Source organism: Pocillopora damicornis, chromosome 4 (assembly GCF_964200805.1).
Source record: "Pocillopora damicornis chromosome 4, jaPocDami1.2, whole genome shotgun sequence".
In the NCBI taxonomy this organism is placed as follows: Eukaryota; Metazoa; Cnidaria; class Anthozoa; order Scleractinia; family Pocilloporidae; genus Pocillopora; species Pocillopora damicornis.
The window spans coordinates 14815885-14834177 of NC_142673.1; the positions used below are offsets into that span (position 1 = coordinate 14815885).

General features: G+C 36.7%; 2 protein-coding genes across 2 annotated transcripts; one reads left to right on the plus strand and one right to left on the minus strand.

Annotated features, from left to right (window-relative positions):
- The first annotated feature begins 27 nt into the window (after positions 1-27).
- On the plus strand, positions 28-11403 carry LOC113675670 (BOS complex subunit ncln). The gene is made up of 18 exons (XM_027192267.2): positions 28-714; positions 1511-1704; positions 2469-2613; positions 3178-3272; positions 3823-3906; positions 4208-4281; positions 4712-4741; positions 4867-4955; positions 5345-5469; positions 5894-5905; positions 7216-7400; positions 8406-8493; positions 9125-9163; positions 9494-9601; positions 9840-9895; positions 10153-10206; positions 10586-10664; positions 11016-11403. The coding sequence occupies exons 1-18, from the start codon at positions 540-542 to the stop codon at positions 11079-11081; spliced, it is 1698 nt and encodes a 565-aa protein (XP_027048068.2). The 5' UTR covers positions 28-539; the 3' UTR covers positions 11082-11403.
- On the minus strand, positions 11015-18161 carry LOC113675665 (adenosine receptor A2b). Its single transcript, XM_089202913.1, has 3 exons — positions 16742-18161; positions 14463-14895; positions 11015-13264 (listed from the first exon to the last, which is right to left on the minus strand). The coding sequence occupies exons 2-3, from the start codon at positions 14855-14857 to the stop codon at positions 12595-12597; spliced, it is 1065 nt and encodes a 354-aa protein (XP_089059039.1). The 5' UTR covers positions 14858-14895; positions 16742-18161; the 3' UTR covers positions 11015-12594.
- Between the last annotated feature and the right edge of the window lie 132 nt (positions 18162-18293).

Consider the following 18293-nt stretch of genomic DNA (forward strand, 5'->3'; position numbering starts at 1 on the left):
ACTACAGCTAGACAAGCTAAGAAAAACTCTCAAAATTATACACTCTAAGTAGTTCATTTTGTGTAGTCACAAGAGATCCTGATGCTGCCAGAATTTTGGTGTCAGTCAAATAGCGAAAAAAAAAACCCTGATGGGGGGAGTGGTGGAGCCCCTGGGCCCTCCCCTAAGATCACCACAAGCTGCCTCTCATGATTACATGGAGGCCATAACTAGCCACTGCGATGTTACCATGGCATGAAGTTTTGTAAGATTTGCTACGTCTGGAGTTTTACCCTACGCTTCGTGTTCATGCTATTTCCTAAGTATTTAACACTGGGAAAGAGCACACAAGAGGGTTGTTATTTGTTTAGCTCCCAATCTCTTGACAATTTAACAGGTAACCGTTAACTTCAGGAGTCTGGGTCTGGTTAGATAACCGCTTACACGTAACACCACGTGTTCGCTTAAGAAGCGTCCGAGATTTCGTGAGCGGGTTTGTCAAATACTTCGGGCAGCAATATACTTCAGTAGTTTGTTTTCGCTAATATTTCGTGATAAAAATGTGGGAGAACGTACCGGATTTTCTGGAGCTATTCAGGAACTTTCCTGTTTCCATATCAGTTCTGTTTGTGGTACCAATAGTTCTACTGAGTGGCCCCGCTTCACCTGTCATGGCCGCGCACGAGTTTCCAGTATTCAGAATGCAACAATTTGACCTTCACCAAACTCAAAGCGGTAAGTCTTCACCGATGAATAAACCATTAATACAAAAATAATGCTGAATCTTCCATCCTAAAGTAATACAATAGAAGAACATTCATGGATTTATTCACAGAGTATTCTTCAACGGTCCCATTTACCGTATGCATGTACATGATGCACACTCCCTGTTTCACGCTTTCTCGATGAAAATCTCAAATAAATTTAGTGCAAAAATTGTATTATATACAGTATTATATATTTTTTTACGGTGAGTACATAGAGTTCTCTCCATTTTCAGTATTTGGACGACAATTTTATGGTCCATACGACCCGAGCAAATCATCACCAAGGTCATATGATTCACTTTAGTTTCTTATTAAATAATTGTCAATCTTTTAAAATAGATTTCAGTAGAAAAGACCACCAACTTCACTTACATATCTTTCGTTGTGTTGATACTAAACGAGGATATTTCTTTGTGATGGGTTGGAGAGATTTTCAGCAGAAAAATAAATCGAATTCTAGCACCATAAAGGGCAGAAGGATAGTGCTTGTGAGCAATCTTTTGTGTATTCAGATGGTAGGGATGGGATTATCTCTGTGGAATGAGGATGTGCCTTTGTGAAGCACCATATCAGTGTTCATTTGTTCCTGAAATATTAATCTTCATAGAAGGCTGGAACAAAAGAAACATTACTTATGAGACTATTTCTACTTGTAGGTAATTAATTACAGGTCACACAGTGTACTCTCTGTTCATGAAAAAGGAGAAAAATTATATCAAATGAGTAAAGGGTAGACAAAACTCATGAACTTTTTTACATCATAGGATCTCGCAGCTCACTGGTAAACATGGAAGCACGACCCCTGACCTCTGATATGTTGACAAGACGCTGTGTGGTAACAAGGCTATCAGATCTCACCATTGATAAATTTAAGGATGCTGTACAAACCCTTGGGGCAGGGGCAGTACTGATTCTGCTCCCAAAAAATACATCTGTGGCTTCCCTTGAACAATTGGAGGTAGAAATTCTTATAAAAGAGTTTAATTGATGGCCTGCTTAGCTGTTAAAATCTGCTACTTAACTACCCTCTAAGATGGAGTCAGGAAGAACATCTTGGCAAACTAACTTGACTCCTCCTTCTGAATTCCATTTTCATTCTCGCAGTGCTATGCTGAGCATAGTATTGATACTTTGTAATACTCTTAATTGGATGGCTTTTCACTGAGGTTATTGTTTCTGTCCATTTTGTTAAAGAAGTATTCAACATGTACCTGATGATTTGTTCTTTGTTTGAAATTTAAATCAATTCTATGCGATGTTTCAAGGTTTTTTTTTCTCCAAGAATATGAGGCAAGAGGAGATAGATGAACAATAGCCAGTAATTGGCAGTTTATTACTTTACAAGTTTAGGTGAAAGGAGACTACAAAATTTCATTTTTGTGGTTATTTCAGACATGCAAATATACTTGTTCAAGGAAAAGGAGTTGACTCTGAATTCCTTTTTGAGCAGTGAAGTGTTTAAAATCATTTCAGTTTCTTAATGAAGTTATCTAAGAAAGTTGTCTTCATAGTAATAGTTACCTTCATAGTATATAGAGAACTAAGAGCTATTTAAACAATTTATATACACTGTATGTATATGTATACCCTGGAAATTTTATGCAGGTCAAATTTTTTTAAGAGTGCATGTACATGTATCTCGGACATGTAGAGTTGCTGATGCCCTCAAAATGTTGAACAGAGTAACCTGCATGTATTTTGAACATTCCCCTTTTTTCTTAGGAGTGGCAGCAACTGGAGAGAGATCTAATGACTGTTGAAGTTCCAGTGGCTGTATATTTTACTTATGAAGACAAAGAGTTATCAAAAATTTATGATGATATCAAAACAGCTGTGACCAGTGACCAGGCTGGTTCAGCATTTGAAGGTATGTAACAAATTCTGTATTTTTAGATCAGGTAAGGAAAGGCAAAAGATGCGCAATAAGAGTTGTTGGTAAAAAGACAAAACCACTTGTAGCCTATGAGTCAGAAGGTTAGTCCTTCCAAGCTACAATAGTTTTCAGGAGCCTGGAATAAGAAGTATGTAGCATTCTGTCAATATTCAAGGGGTTTAGTTCTCCATAGAGACTCTTTGGCAAGACAAACAACATCTTTCTCAGTTTCTCAGACTTTTTGCTGCAAGCATTTTGTACTCCTGGATAGAGAGAGGTACTGTGAAAGTTTAAGTGTCTTGTTCGAGGACACAACAAGGGCTTTAGCTCAAAGTCCAGCTCATTGGTTCTGGGGACACCCAGGCCTTATCAGTCTTTACTAATACTTGTAGACCCTTTTATTACTGGTGAAACATTAAGGTGAATTCCTAATGTACCCATAACTGAGTTGTATTACATTTTTATACATGTAGCTACTGTATGATCAAGTTTATAGAGCAATGATCTTGGTAGTACTTGAGTTTAGTTAGTTGATATTTCTTGACTATGTGATTTTAGCTTTACTTGGAGTTGCATCAGCTAGTGGATACCAAATGGTCGTGAATGTTGGAGAAGCCAAACAGATTAAAGATGCTGCTATTACAAGTTTACAGGTATCATTCAGAATAATTTTTGATTTACCATTTAATACATAATTACTGTATACACCAGTTTATAAGCTGCACTCGCAGCTACAAACAGATTTTTGCAACTCAAATTTGGAGAAAATGTTTTTGAAAAACAAATTTTGAATGGACTCTGGATTGAAAAAATTATCAATATTTTTTTGATTTGAAAATCCTTTCTCCATGAATCGCACTCAGTTTGGTTATATACCATGCCTTATCTGAGCCGAGAGGGGAAAGGAGAACAAAAGCTTTGTTAAAAGCCACTCTTGTGCAGATGAATTGCCTTGAGTGGAAGAGAACTTTGCAACATTTTGAACATTTTTATGAATGAAGTGCATTTATTTTGTTAGAACACACTATGATTTGATTTCTATTTAAAGGTGATTTTATTTTGATTTGATTAGACGAGAGTTACATGAACTTTTAACCTGACTTTCAAACCATTAACTTGCTTATTTTAGTCTGCTGCTCTAGCCTCTAGCAGCAGGAGATTCATGCGTAGTTTTGTGAGTTTTTTTTCTGTTGTTGATTTTAGGGGAAGTTGTCAGGAATGGGAATTGATGAACAACTACCCACTATTGCTGTTGTAGCTCACTATGATGCCTTTGGCATAGCACCGGTAAGGCAATTGTTAACTCGCAGTGAATGTTAAGACTTGCTCTTAAACTTTATAGTTTACATGTAGCTGTCCAGAGGAATGACCCTAGTAAGGATTTATGAGTCCTGAGTTTTTGTATCAAGGTGATACTTTGTATGCTGGTAGAAAGGAAACGATTAATATTATAATAATAGGTGTTTTTCAACCAATAATTGATGAAATCTGAAGTGCAATGATAGTTAGTGCATGAACAATTGTATGCAATATTTTAAAATGTATGCAATATTTTATCTCGTGTTTATATAATCTCTTTTCTTTTTAGAGTATTTCTTTTGGATCAGATGATAATGGTAGTGGAGTTGTGGCTCTTTTGGAATTGGCAAGATTGTTTTCAAGGTTAGTAAGAAATTTGATTCATACTTTACTTCGTTTAAAAAATATCAAAATAACAGGATGCAACATGGCACATCCTTTCATTGCAAAACACACAGCATCATGATACAGCTTTGAAGACTGAATTTGAGGAATTGACTTTCACACTTGCTACCAAATGCTGATGAAATTTAACTTATTGTACATCTGCAGACATGTACAGTCTGTGCCTCAAATATGTAATAAAACCTCATAATGGCTACAGTTGTACATGTATGTAAAACAAAAACCCTTTTAGGCTGATTTTTACATGCCTCAAGTAGAAGAGAAAGTAAAGCCTGCAGCAAAAATTTTAAATTCAGACAACAGGATGCTAGAACATTTCAAACAACAGCAATCAATATAATTTCCATTTGTTGGGTAAACTTTGATGCATTCTCTGTGATTTTTTCAGATTGTATGCAGATCCTAGAATGCAAGCAAGGTATCCTTTTAATTACTGAATACTCTTTTGAAGTAGCACACTTACTGTTTGATAGTTTGATGTAGAAACAAGTCTTCTAACCTACTGGTTTACCTGATAATGTAAATTTTCTTAACATTATAAAGATATAATTTGGTGTTCTTTCTGTCTGGTGGAGGAAAATTCAATTATCAAGGGACAAAAAGATGGCTTGAAGACAATCTGGATAACCCAGGTAGATACTTGTAGATATGTGTACACAAGAGTCAGGGGTGGTGAAAAGAAAATTGAGTGTTCAAAAAATCAGAATTGAACTGTATGCACTAAATGTATCAAGAATTTACCCTTCTCGCCCAACCATTAGTATTGGTATTCTCCATATTGTTCACCATATATCCTAAGGAGCTAATTAGGAAAATTTTTTTTAACAATCAAGAGTTTCTTTAGTTAGTGGTCATTTCCTTTCTTCTGGTGACTTAAATGTGCGAATCAAGGGTGATGTTGTGAGGGGAAATTAAACACTTATCACTTTTAGGTTCCAAGGATCAAATCATCAATTTCTGACACTACTGAACTTCTTTTGGACCATTGTTTCATGAGTTGTTGATTTGCATGTCCCAACAGAAACAAGTGTACTCAGTGATGTGGACTATGTGTTATGTCTGGATAGCATTGGGAAGACAGATCATATGTTTTTACATGTTTCCAAACCTCCTAAAGAAGGAACTCCTGCATTTTCTTTAGTAGAGGTGAGTTCAATATATCTTATTACACTTGTTGGTGTGTAGTATCGCTGAGCACTTTTGAGTCATACCGCATTTTGATGAGCCCTCAGGGTGAGTCAAATACAAACTTAAAGTGTTTGCAGTAGTGGTCAGGAAAACAAGGATGACTATAATAGCCATGCAGACCATAGCAAATTTCTATCTTATCAAACCATCTGAAAACCAGTTCAAATGATTGGACTTGTAAGGTAAAAGTTACTCAGAGTCAACAACCATGATGAATTGGACTAAGACAACACCCAGAATATGTCCAAAGTTTCAGATTGAATGAACTCCACTGCAGAAAGTCATCATCAGCTCTATAATTGTATATCTACATGTAGGCTCTACTTTTTGTGAGTTAAGACACTGTTCATTAATTTAAGTATCTTATTCTTCAATCCAACAGGAATTTAAAATGGTAAGTCAATTTCCAACTTATTGCGATGAATATAACTACTCAGGGCTCCAATGTATTTAACAGCTAATGTTGTAAAAAGATTGCAATTAAAAAGGTAAAAATAATCGTAACCACAATACCTAATGATCAGGGTTCTCAGTTGAACCCGTAACCCGTAACACCTGTCACGGGTGTCACAGGTAAGTGTTACGGCTGTCAAAGTGCTTCAACCAGTAGATCAATTCGTCTATCAAATGCAAATAAAAGAACGGCTTTTTGAGTAAATTGCTGGGTAAACTATTGACTGTTAGTTGCTTTCGCAATGTACCTTTCTTCGGTTTTAGTTGTCAAAGTGAATAGCCTTTTTGCAGACCATAGAATAACCGAACAATCGCTTCACGTCTCTGCAACGTTGAATATGGCCGCCATATTGAATTTGTAAATTTGAACCCAGGCCTCTCGCAGATGTCGTCTTTCCACGTGCAAAAACATGGCCGATTCATTCATTAACAAATATTTGCGCTATCTTATACTCTTTCTCATTTAGATGTATAGCAGTTACTGGGTCAGTGTGGCCTTGAGAATTAGTTTTTGTAAGTGGGTGCCCCCATTTGGAGAGGACTGGTTACCTAATAATTATTTTTGTATAAAATGAATGCCATTAACTCAGAAAGCAAAGCATTGTTATTGCAGGTTAATATTTCATTGAATATTGCAGTGTAGTTTTCAGTTTGATAAGAGATAATTTCAACTTTCCGTAGTTCAAAGCCACTGAACAGATTACAAAATGTACTTAAACTTGTTTGGAGAAAGTGAGAAAATATGCCCCCAAAATGAAGGAAAAAGCATTTCTGAGCATCTTAAATAAAAAATTTCCCGGGGGAGCATGCCCCCGGACCCCCCTAGCAGCTTGGGCCCTATGGGCCCAAGTTACACGCCCAAAGGGCGTGTATATTAGGGTTACGTCTGTAACTACCAAAGCAACGGCTGTACAAAATTCCACTGAAAACCCTGATGATGTTTTGTGCAAATGTTTATCTCAGTCAAGCTGTAGACAAAAAACACAACACTTCATCATGTTGCTACATAACCACTTAGTGCAGAGGTGCCAGTTGGTAGCATTTGCTTTAAAATTTGTCACTTGATTTTTTTTCACATTCCATAGCAACCAAAATAGTGATGGGGCGGTTGCATTACTACCTCTAAGCAATTGTACTGTCCTGTAGGTGTAGATGCTAACTGATGTTAGCAATTCTTGATTCTCTTATTTTCTCATTTATTGTTAAATCAAGTTATCAATTAATTTGAATTATGTTCCATCACTCTTTTAGGTCGCAAAAGAAATATTCAAGGAACTCAACTTTACTATGGTCCACAAGAAAATTAACTTGGCAGAGGAGACATTGTCATGGGAACATGAAAGATTTTCTCTGCACACACAGCGTCTTCCAGCTGGTACATTATCTCATTTGGAGGACCCACAAGTTTTAGGAAGGTCATCAATCTTTGATGTTAGGTGAGATTACTTCATCATTTTCTTGTCTTTTGTTTGTATTTTTTTATTGGCCTTTTTTGTTTTGTTTTAGCTGCCAAAAATTAGCCCACATAAACCAAAACACGTACATGTACATGTATTTTATATTTGACACTAGTTGCTTATATTACTTAAGCTGTCAACATCACATGTTGTCTCCAGCTTCTGAAAAACTAGGTAGAATTAGAACTTTTTGGGAGGAAACTCTTTATTTACATACAAAAGAAGTGAGTTGTTTATGTCCTTGTATGAAATGAATGGTTTGCCCGTTGAATGTTGATTGCATCTCCACTTAGGAGGAAATGTTAATATGGCTGCAAGTTAGGGGTTAAGCTCTGCTCTGACCCGCTAGCATAGTAAAATACTATAATAATATACAATGTTTTCAAGTGTTGAAGAACAAATATAAACTTAGACGTAAATTGAACTCACAAAGTGTGCAAAGTGTTTCAAATAATAACTTTGTGGTTAAAATCCTTTTGTAATTATAAGTTGGGTCAGTTCTCTAAACTATGGTAGAGTTTGCAGTCTGAAAACTGCAATTTCATAATGTATTCCTAAATAGTGCTGCAGTAAAGTTTCTCTTATTAGACATTCATTAATCATTGAAGATAAGCAACTATTTTTTAGGAAGTAAATTCTCTTTGACTGGTCTCGTGCTCTAATAAACCCCAGTTCTTGGACATACATGATTGCTTCAAGGTTTTGAGCTTCTGATAGAGGACAATACTCACTTATTACATGTACATTTTACTTTTAATAGTACATCACAAAAATATAAATACTTATATTTATTTAGTTTTAACATGTAAGATGATGCTGATTTGCAGTATGCATATTTTTTTTCAAAAAAGAACCACATGTTATAATGTATGATAATGACAGCACTTTTTGTTTAAAACTTTTGATTTTGTGGTCATCTTTGGTTTTTATTGGCGATGTGAATGTTGACATACATGTGACCTTTTCCCCCTTTTTTATTTTCAGATCTTCTGAGAATGATGGGAAATTAGAGCGCAATGTAGAGTATATTGCTGAAGTTCTGGCCAGACATGTTTTTAATTTAACAACAAAGGTGAGCTCTAAATCGGCAAATTGTGATCACAAAAAGGTTGGGATTGTGTACAGAACCAGGTTCACTTGCATACATGTACTTTTACATGTACATTTAGCTGCCATGGTTGATATTAATTTCTGTTGCATGGAGGGACTGGGAGTTATATTGTATTCATTTTTCTTGGGTTGGCTAGGAGTTGATTAAAGACTGCCCCTAAGCATTTTTTCAGGTTTTGTTAGCCTCTTTCCTTTTACATATTTATACTTAAGTGGCAATAGGCCATTTCAGAGTCCTTGCGGTTCAGAGATCTGGTACCAAAACTACAGCATAAGAACATTTAATGTTTTGTTTCATTGCTCTCTTATTTTCAATAACTTGGCAAGTGGTGACTATTATTTGTTTTGAGTGATCATATTTGTGTTTCTTGGCTGCTGCTTCTTCCCAGTTTAAATATGCTTTTTGTATTTATCTTTTTTAAGAGGATTGTGGTCAACAATTATGGGGACCCAACCTTTTACCTGCATTTTGCAAGAGTACTTGTATTCTTAAGGCAATGAAGTTGAATGTTCATGTATAGCCTTAGGAAGGATAATGCTATATACTGTGAGTGGTTAGTTTCAACAGTTGCATTTTGTATTCTTTTTGGCAGGGTTATCCAGAGAATATGAGAGTGTTCAGTGCTTCATTGGTGAGTTGGCAATAAGTTTAAAGTCAGTAAAGTTCCAGTTTGAAAAACCTAATAAAATATCCTCATTGTTTTGGTACAAAACAAAATACAATTTACATGTAGTTACAAGCTCACCACTTTTATCACTTGTTTCAGAACCTTGTTGACCAGCTTATTATTTTGATGAATGATTCCTTGATCAGTGATGTTTTTCTCCTGATTTGGAGCTACATTGTACATGTACTTGCATTAACCTAAGGCTCTGAAGCTGATAGGATTTTTAAAATTATTGATGTATGTTTGTTTTTCTTCAAACCAAAATATATGAATTTCATGTCTTAATTTCACCAGGCTGTAGATTCACATTTTGTGAAAACGTGGATGGATTATCTTGGATCCCAAGCACGGGCAGCTCAGCTTTTTCATAAAGACCATCCATTTCTTACTGGATTAGAGCAGGTAAAAATGATCTTGACTCTTGCTATTGTCTATTTTGCTAAAAGAACTTGGGAAATAAAGTCATCAATAAGCTCTTTGGTGAGGAGATGGAAAATGATCAATTTGGGTCCCAGATGTAGTTTCTTTTTTATGAAATGTGGTATTAGATTAGAGCGGGTAAATTAGTGTAATTTTGTAATAAAACCCTTGAATATAATTTGTATACATGTAATGGAAAAGTGTTTACTTACATTCACAGACTTTCTCAAAATTTGTCAAAGATGTTAAGAGATTCTCAGCAAAAGCTGATAAAAGGTGAGATGCTTTATAAAAGTCAATGAAAATTTGATGTGAAATTTTTGCACATTGCATACTGAGATTGAAACACCAAACTTTTTTGTGCAGAACTTCACCATTTTTACCTTGTCAACAGTATGCATGTGTGATTGAGGTCACAGTTCTCTTCACTGCACTTCTTTGTTTGCTGTACATGTAACATTTTAGAAATCTCTCAAACATTTAAGACTTTCTAAACCAGTTTTATTTATATTGTTTTATGTGCATGTTTTTAGGGACCCCGAGTTTGTCTTTTATGACCGGCCTGATGCAATGATGTTTGCATACAGGTAAGAAATGGGAATTGAAAGATAGTCCTTGTTTAGTGTTGATTTACCCAATGCATATCTATGAAAGATCTTTTATGGGAAAAAAACTTCTTGAGGAAATATTTATTGAAAAAGTTGATTGGTGGTTTTCTTGTAGGTTTAAAACATGACAACTACATTGCACTCCAAATAAGGTTGAAACAATTACTTCAGAAGTTTTGTTCCACTAGAGTAGAACTTTCTGAATTTTATTATTTAAAAATGGTGTTTCTCATTTAATTTTGTTTAAGGAATTGCTGCATTTTGACCAAGTCAATTGGATTTACATGTCACATGTATTTTTATAAATGCAGCTTGTGGAATTTGTATGTTTTTTTTTTTTTTTGTTTTTTTTTTTCAGGGTGAAACCAGCCGTCTTTGATTTGTTTCTAGCACTTGGCATTGCATCATATCTGGGAATGTTCTATCTTGCTCTTGTGGTATGTAATTAATTATGAAAAATTTTCGTAACTTAAAGCTACGTGGTCTGTAATTGCACAGTCTGATCAGTGCGTTTCAGCTTGTCATGCAGAATGATTATTTAAGGAACGATAGGAGAGAAAGTTTTGGCAACTGTGATTGTCAGAAGCTCGCCTCTGGGCACTGATACCCTCCATTTAGGCTGTCGCAGCATCATCATGAACATTATTACATATATTTCAATTCATAGATCACTTTTATGATCAAGGTGTGCACGTACTAATCGACCTTAAAACTACCCCACTCAGGTCTTTCAAACTTAGTATCTATTGATAAAAGATTTACCTACACTTTTGCTTTTTTATAAACAGAACTTCAACATTTTAACTGAAATCCTTCCAAGACCTGTGTCAAACATGAAGGCAAAACAACCTTGATCAAAGTAAGCAGGACTGGAGATATTAGAGCCTTTTTTTTTTCATGAGTGGATTATTTCAGACACGTGATGTTTCATAATATTGATCAGAGGTCAAGAAATGTTGTTGAATTGTATTGTATCGTATTTTACTATTTTATAACTTAGGAAAGACATTAAATCATTCCGATCAGTCTTACCTATATTCTCTTTTCAAACTGGCATATGGGCATATTGAGCATTGCCATGGACAGTAAAAGAGTCACGTCATATCCATTTGGTGGTAGACATGCCAAGCAAAGCAAAATAAAATACAAATTGGAAAAGCTTTTTACCTTCAAAAAGTATCGGTTTACTTTGGAGTGTGAAGGAAGCAGGATATCGAGGGAAATGTTCTTTCCTGAGGCTTATTCTCAGTGATATGAAAGATTTACTTGGTGGTTTGATTCACAAGCTTGTGTTTGATGCCCAGTCATTCCAGGGGACTTTTAGTATGGGAAAGCAAAATAATGGCCACTTCTCCCTTTTTTGTGGTTTTGGTTTTGTTCTTGATTATTTTGCTTTTTGTACAATATCCAAGTAATACAATGGTTCGTGCACAGCTGGATTCAAAAGGCCCTATTTTGACAATTAAGTGCGGCAAGGATCATTGTGTAGGACTTGAAGCAAGACACTTTTCTCACCTTGCTTCTTTCTACTCAAGGCTAGGTTTTACCAAACCTCGTTTCACTAATTTGGGATTTGACACGCAAGGGGACGAGTATGGTCAGGGTGGGGCACTGGCATGCCATCTTGGTATGTCTTGTGTCTATGGAAACTGAAAATAAGCCCCCGTAGTATATGAGCTACTTGGCACATATGCAATATGAATTTTCTTTCTTTAAGCAATCTACCCTCATCTCAGATGGTAACAAGGTTTAAAGACTTGGTGACAAACATCGATGAATCTGAAATTTCTAGCTTGTTGTTTTAGACATGTTCTCCCTATGTCCACTTCCTGTTTTCTTCACCTCCCTCCATACAATGAAAGAAATAGTAAGTTTGTTTACTTACCATTGAGCTACTATTCATGTACACATTTATGATTTGGTTTATGCGGCTTTATTAAATTATAACAAATCGATGAAACTACGACTAAACTACATGAAATGACATTGTTTGATTTACACTCAGTAACATGGTGACTTCTCTGTACAAGTTGAGTCATAACTAACTCCAGATACGCATTGCATACATAAATATCTTGTTTTATGATTCCCATAACCTGGTACAAACATAAGTTTTCTACCCTAAGGAATGCTTTTGCACCCACCGATAATTGGAGATACGAAGCTCTCAGACTCGTCTCTTAAAATGCCTCTTATCTAAAATCGTTCCTCGTCATTTTATTTTAAATGGTTTCCCACTGTATGTTCTTTAGGTCAATTTAAATTTTACCCCCTTCCCCCTTAAAAAAAGTTACTTACTGACTTTGTGAGATATTTGGTTTCTAACTGACTAGACCTCATTCGCTTATTGTTTTGGAAGACTGGGAGCTAATTTCGAACAGCAAGCTCTTCATTGAACTTGTTCCCTGGAGGGTTTGGGCGACAGATTGCACGACGTGGTCGAATTGTCCTCTTGATTTCTTGCCTGAAAGGCTCACTTTTTAAAGCGTAAATTAACGGGTTCAAACTTATTGCTAACAAGTACAGAATTTTTAGACTTGGAAAGAGTCTGAACTTAACAATCCTTTCACCAGCGTTCAGTGAGTTACCGCTGGGCGGCTCAAATGTTGTGATGAGAGTCACAGCGAGAACAGGTGCGAAACAAGCCAACGCTGAAAACACGATGACAGCTACGGTCTTTGCGGCGCGCAATTCAGTGACATGCCTTCGCGAGAAAGCGTCCTCCAGTGTTCTTATTCGTCTGTACTGTCTAAAGGAGATCATGAAAATCCACGCATGTGAAACTAGCATGATACCGCTGGGCACCAAGATAACTATTGCCAAGAGAGTAAGGTAATGAGGCATTATGGGTTGTATGCGAGCTTCCCGTGGGATAAGGCTGCTTCGGGGGCAACCATACGCTAGCTCCAGAAGTGCGTGGCCTTCCTTTCCTGTAATTTCTTTGATTAGGTTCGGCGTTACGCCTTCTAAGATGCCCACGACCCACAGGGCAGTAATTGTAGCGAGCGAACGTTTTGTAGTCACCAAGACAGGGTATCTGTTGAGAAAAGGAGAAATAACCATGAAAGACATAGTTTGCAGTTCCAGTTTGTTCCTCCAATAAGCAATCATTTTGGTTCGGAGTGGCTTTGTTGAATTGTCGTTCAATCGTAGCCTCCAAACCAGATTTCACTTGCTTGCTTGTTGTCGCATTTTGGCCAGGAAGGGTTGTGAAGTTAATCTTAGAAAATTAAGTTAACTAACAAGGATATCAGACATAGTTTGAAGCTACACTGGTTTGCAGATTTAATGAATGTAACCGAAGAAGTTACAATTCATAGACCCATTAATTCATTAAATCTGCAAACCAGTGTAGCTTCAAACTATGTCTGATTGTCCACCTGGTTGCCGTGTGAACTTTAATATAACAAGGATATTTTCCACTGGTGCGTTCTATCACTAAAATAAGCTGTTCTAGAAATGGAAGAAATGGATCCACCATCGTCAATGCCACGCCGGCGTATCTACTCGGTTACCGGTCGTTTCGCACCCAAACTAGTAAAGTATATTTTCGACGTTCACAAACGGAAAAAAACATTAGTTTGACACGAGTTGTTCGTGTTAAGAACAAGTCAAATATGAAAAATAGACTTTCCTGTTAAAAATATCACACTCACCTTGCGCCAGGAAATAATTAAGTTGTTTTTGTTAAGAATATCAAGGCTATACACAAAAATTTTTTTTGTTTTGTATCTTACTCGCTTGACTCTACTTAATTGTCGTAGACATAGATGGGCGTCTGTTCACGCGCTTGTGCGTGGAGTATTTCGATTTAATGTATGAATCGATCAGTGATTTGGGTACGAACCGACTCGAATTTGGGTACGAATCTACTGTATTTGGGTGCGAAACGACTGGATACGAAACAACCGTGGGGGCTTAATTTGATGGTTAAATTATGATCAAAGGGTGAGAATGTGCGCAAAATTCTATTTTAACTACTCCTATCCCGGAAAATTTGAAGTAAATACGAAAAGAGATTTTACACAGTGGGGACAAGAATGCATTCACGTAATTATCATAGAATAGAATGTAGAGTGTGCCCCCTTCTGTCAGTGCCTAAGCTGGAAGGCTGTTTTTGAGTCGCCGACTCGAGTTACCCGGTTGGACCGGTGGGAATAAAAGTACTCTCTGGCGTGCTAAGGCAAAGTAGCAATCCAAACAACAATATTTGAATTTCTTCTTGCACCACAGACCTCATGGGTTGTTTTATGGCTAACAATCGATCCAACGATATGAACAGCAAGTGAAGCATAACAATACAGAATAAAATCCAATCCATTTTCGAAGACCACGTGCACAAGGTTTTAGCCCTCGGATCGCATTCTTTGATGGTGAAAGAAAAGGAGTAACCCCCCAACACGGGAACAAACAAAAGGCTTGCTACAGAGAGGCTGACAAGAAGATAGTTGGCGGGTGTTCTTAGGGTTTTGGTTTTATACACAGCCATACAGATGAGTATGTTCCCCACTATGGCTGATAGTGCAGCAGATACAGTAAGAGTTAAAAATATTGTGTTCGAGATGGGCTCTGGCGCATCACAGGTTTTGCTTTCTTTGGGTAACGTGTTCCGCGTCCTCCTACCGTCCATGTCTTGGTTTTTTTGTTGTTGCAATATTGCAGCGTGTTCTGAGGAAAGAAACGTGGGCAAAGGTCAATCCTCTATTTAGTTTGGCTGATGGCGTTATCCAGTTGCTGAATCATTTATTAGAGCCTATGGAATACGTCAACATTTAAAAGCTGTGAGCTTACAGATATGTGAAGTTAAAACCTCTTAATGATTATTGTAGCGGCTTGTTTAACGATAAATTTACTCCAAAACCAAAAAAAATAATAGTTTTACTTTTTTCTCCCATATGCTTGAATAACCAAAGTCCTCTTAAATCGCAGTCTGTCGATATTCCATCGCTTTTGACGAACTAAAATATAACCTATCGAGGTAAGCTGTCGTAAGAGGAGAATGATCGCGGCTAAGCTGTTTGGAGCATCGAATTAGACCTTCCAATTGGAGTACACCTGCTCAATTTCTGCGTAATCAACACCTTTTTCCTCGACGGAAAATATTGCCCTTTCGCAATGACTCATCTTAAAAGTTGTAGTTGAAGTTGCCTTATCATTCTTAGACTGGTGAGGAGCTGGCCGAACCAAAAAAGTGCGGTGTAAAAATTTCAAAGCTCAGTTTTTCAGAATCTAGTCAATACTTATCCACAAGATTTCACGAAGAACACAGCTAGTGACGTCAAGTATTCTTGCGTAGAACAATAGTTCTGTTGTAGATGGAATTGACCTGAAGTCTCGCCTTTTCTTAGATAAATTACCGAGGTACCTGCTGTAATAATAATGACGCTAATTACGATACCAGGGCAGGAAATGTGCAGCACTCGTTTGGTTACTGTAACGAACACCTTGGATTTTATAGGTGTTAAAATCTAAAATTTCGTCAAATAAAAAACGCTTCTAATTCTAATGAATTCGGCTCAAAACTCGTTAATGTCAACTAACTGTGCTTTAAAATACGAATAATCCAGCTAAATAAAGCGTACAACCACTAAATATAAAGCAGAAATTATTACTGAAGGAAGCGTTTTTATCAAAATAAAATAGAGAATAATACATAGGCGAAATCGGTGTAGCGTGGTCTGGTATCGACGACGGTATTCGTCATCACGGTAGTCAAATTTACTGCGGATTCACTCGGCTGCGTCTCGTGAGTCCACGGCATTTTGACCACTGTGATGTCAATTTAAATAAATATGATTCTTTCTTATGTTAGAATCAGGAAGCGTTTAATCAAAATAAAATAGAGAATAATACATGGGCGAAAGTGGTGTAGCGTGGTCTGTACTCTAATCGACTACGATATTCGTCATCACAGTGGTCAAATTTACTGCGGACTCACCAGGCGCAACCTCGTGAGTCCGCGACATTTTTACCACTGATGTAAATAGAAATAAATATGAATCTTTCTTATGTTACATGCGGGAACATTTTTCAATTAAAGAACAGAGGTCCGTGGCAACTTAAAGAAATATGACATTGAGGAAACATACATAAACCTTTCTTTTCGGCCTTTATCAAATTTCAAAACATTACAGTAGGAGCGTCTAGCAACGAGAAGTGCGTCAGAATTTCTGCCAACCACTGACATAGTCTTATAATAGGGCCAGGCTATACCTGTCCTTGCCTTAAAGGGACTTTATCCGCTGAATTTCTGAGAAAAGCGTGTAGCTTCAGCGGAAATTTAATACATTCTTGGAAAGGAAAAACCCTCAGATCTAAGATACCAAAATTTGGACGAACAAAAATTGCTGAGAAGTGGGTGAAATCCTAGGCAGCCCGATTTCACCTCTTCTCAGGTGTTCTACCTCACCAAATTGATACTGTCTTCACATGATGCGAGGGAATCATTAGGTTAAGTACCTGGTAAGTAAAGCTTCATGAGTTAAACTTTATAGTGTTCAAACAGAATTGTTACCTCGGGTATATAAGGATGACACTTGATATTTTACTCGTAATGTCCACTATCAAGAGGCAACTTTGTCCCTTATGAAAGTTCTATGATTTGGCTAACGGTAATTCCTTCATTAAAAGCAGCACTTCTATGTTCTGTTTCCTCAGATGAAACTTGATATTTTATTCGTAATTTCCACTATCAGGGGGAAACTTTGTCCTGCATGAGAGATTTTATGATTCGGTTTAAGTAGTTACGCTGCAGCTAGAAGATCTGGTGATGGCTGAGTACATTGACAGTTTAACGACAAATATTTAATTTATTATTTACATGACAATTTCAAGGTAATCACGGTTTTTTTGAGGTGTATTAGTGCTTTTTGAAAAGATAAATTTTAGTTGTACCCGCAATCAAGTAAACTCGATACTAAGGTAACAAGGAAGGCAAGCTGTTCAAACAAAATTTGATCGTTCCTAGGATACGATGACCGCTTTTTTAATTATTCTTTTTATAAAAAAAAAGATAACGTTTGCGTGGAGAGTGGTATGTTGCACGCACCAATCAGACCACCGCATTAGGGTATGTATCTCGCACCAATCAGATTGCCGCATTAGGGTATGTATCTCGCACCAATCAGATTGCCGCATTAGGGTATGTATCTCGCACTAATTAGATTGCTGTATTAGGGTATGAATGCTTCTCTTCACCCGGGCCATGTTGTATTACTGGTCGTCGACCGTTTGCGGACGAGGGAAACTGGCATCCTATCAAAAATGCCTTTTCACTTAGCTCTACTGATAGAAACGGTTATAAGTGCGGACGGTGCGGAGCTTTATTCTCATATGAAAGAAAATTAACCTCCCAGAATAGTTGCCATATCTTAAAACATAGGCATGCATAGCATGCAAGAGTTATTTTTTTAATTGGGTAGGTCCAGGTGAGACACTTTGTGTTCCTAATGTTTTCATAATTTATTTTTGCAAAAGTCTAAGGAAATTAAACGGCGAGGAGAATGGAAACTAGGAAAACTTTGATCAGTATCGATAAATCAGAGTTTTTATTGTAAGTCTAATGTACAATAAACAATTATTCTATGAGTGCGCTTTGGATATGAAATGATAGATAATCATCTCATATCTAACAAGCGAAGTGGAAAAATTGTTTTATTAAAAACGCCTCAAAATCTAAATTTTATGTAAATCATTTAGCTCCGTTTTAATTTTGAGTTGACACGTACACTTACCATATTTGTGTATGCCGATAAAAAACTCTTGAATTGCACTATCTAATAATCCAGATTCTAATAATAATCATATACATTAGTATTACTTTGAAAACTCTGATTGATCAAGAGCATTCAGTCAATGAGGTTGCCTTCAGACAACTCGCTCCTGCTTGAAATTACTTTTCTGTTGCCTTTTGAGTAGAGTTCAATTCAGTCAAGACCTCCTCATATTCCTTTATTAATTTGCAGTTCATAGATATGAATTTTTTATATCCACAGTCATTTAGAAGTTGTAATTGTCTAAAAAGGAAGTTTTAGTTACAAATGAGCATTTGAAATGAGGAAACGGAA

Bases quoted from the DNA above. Each gene is read 5' to 3' on its own strand.
- LOC113675670 (XM_027192267.2), top strand. From the start codon at position 540: ATGTGGGAGAACGTACCGGATTTTCTGGAGCTATTCAGGAACTTTCCT. The intron at 3,273-3,822 runs GTATCATTCAGA...TGTTGATTTTAG, and splicing joins CTGCTATTACAAGTTTACAG to GGGAAGTTGTCAGGAATGGG. The intron at 8,494-9,124 runs GTGAGCTCTAAA...TCTTTTTGGCAG, and splicing joins TTTTTAATTTAACAACAAAG to GGTTATCCAGAGAATATGAG.
- LOC113675665 (XM_089202913.1), bottom strand. From the start codon at position 14,857: ATGGACGGTAGGAGGACGCGGAACACGTTACCCAAAGAAAGCAAAACC. The intron at 13,265-14,462 runs GTCTGTGGTGCA...TTTTCTCAACAG, and splicing joins GCCATAAAACAACCCATGAG to ATACCCTGTCTTGGTGACTA.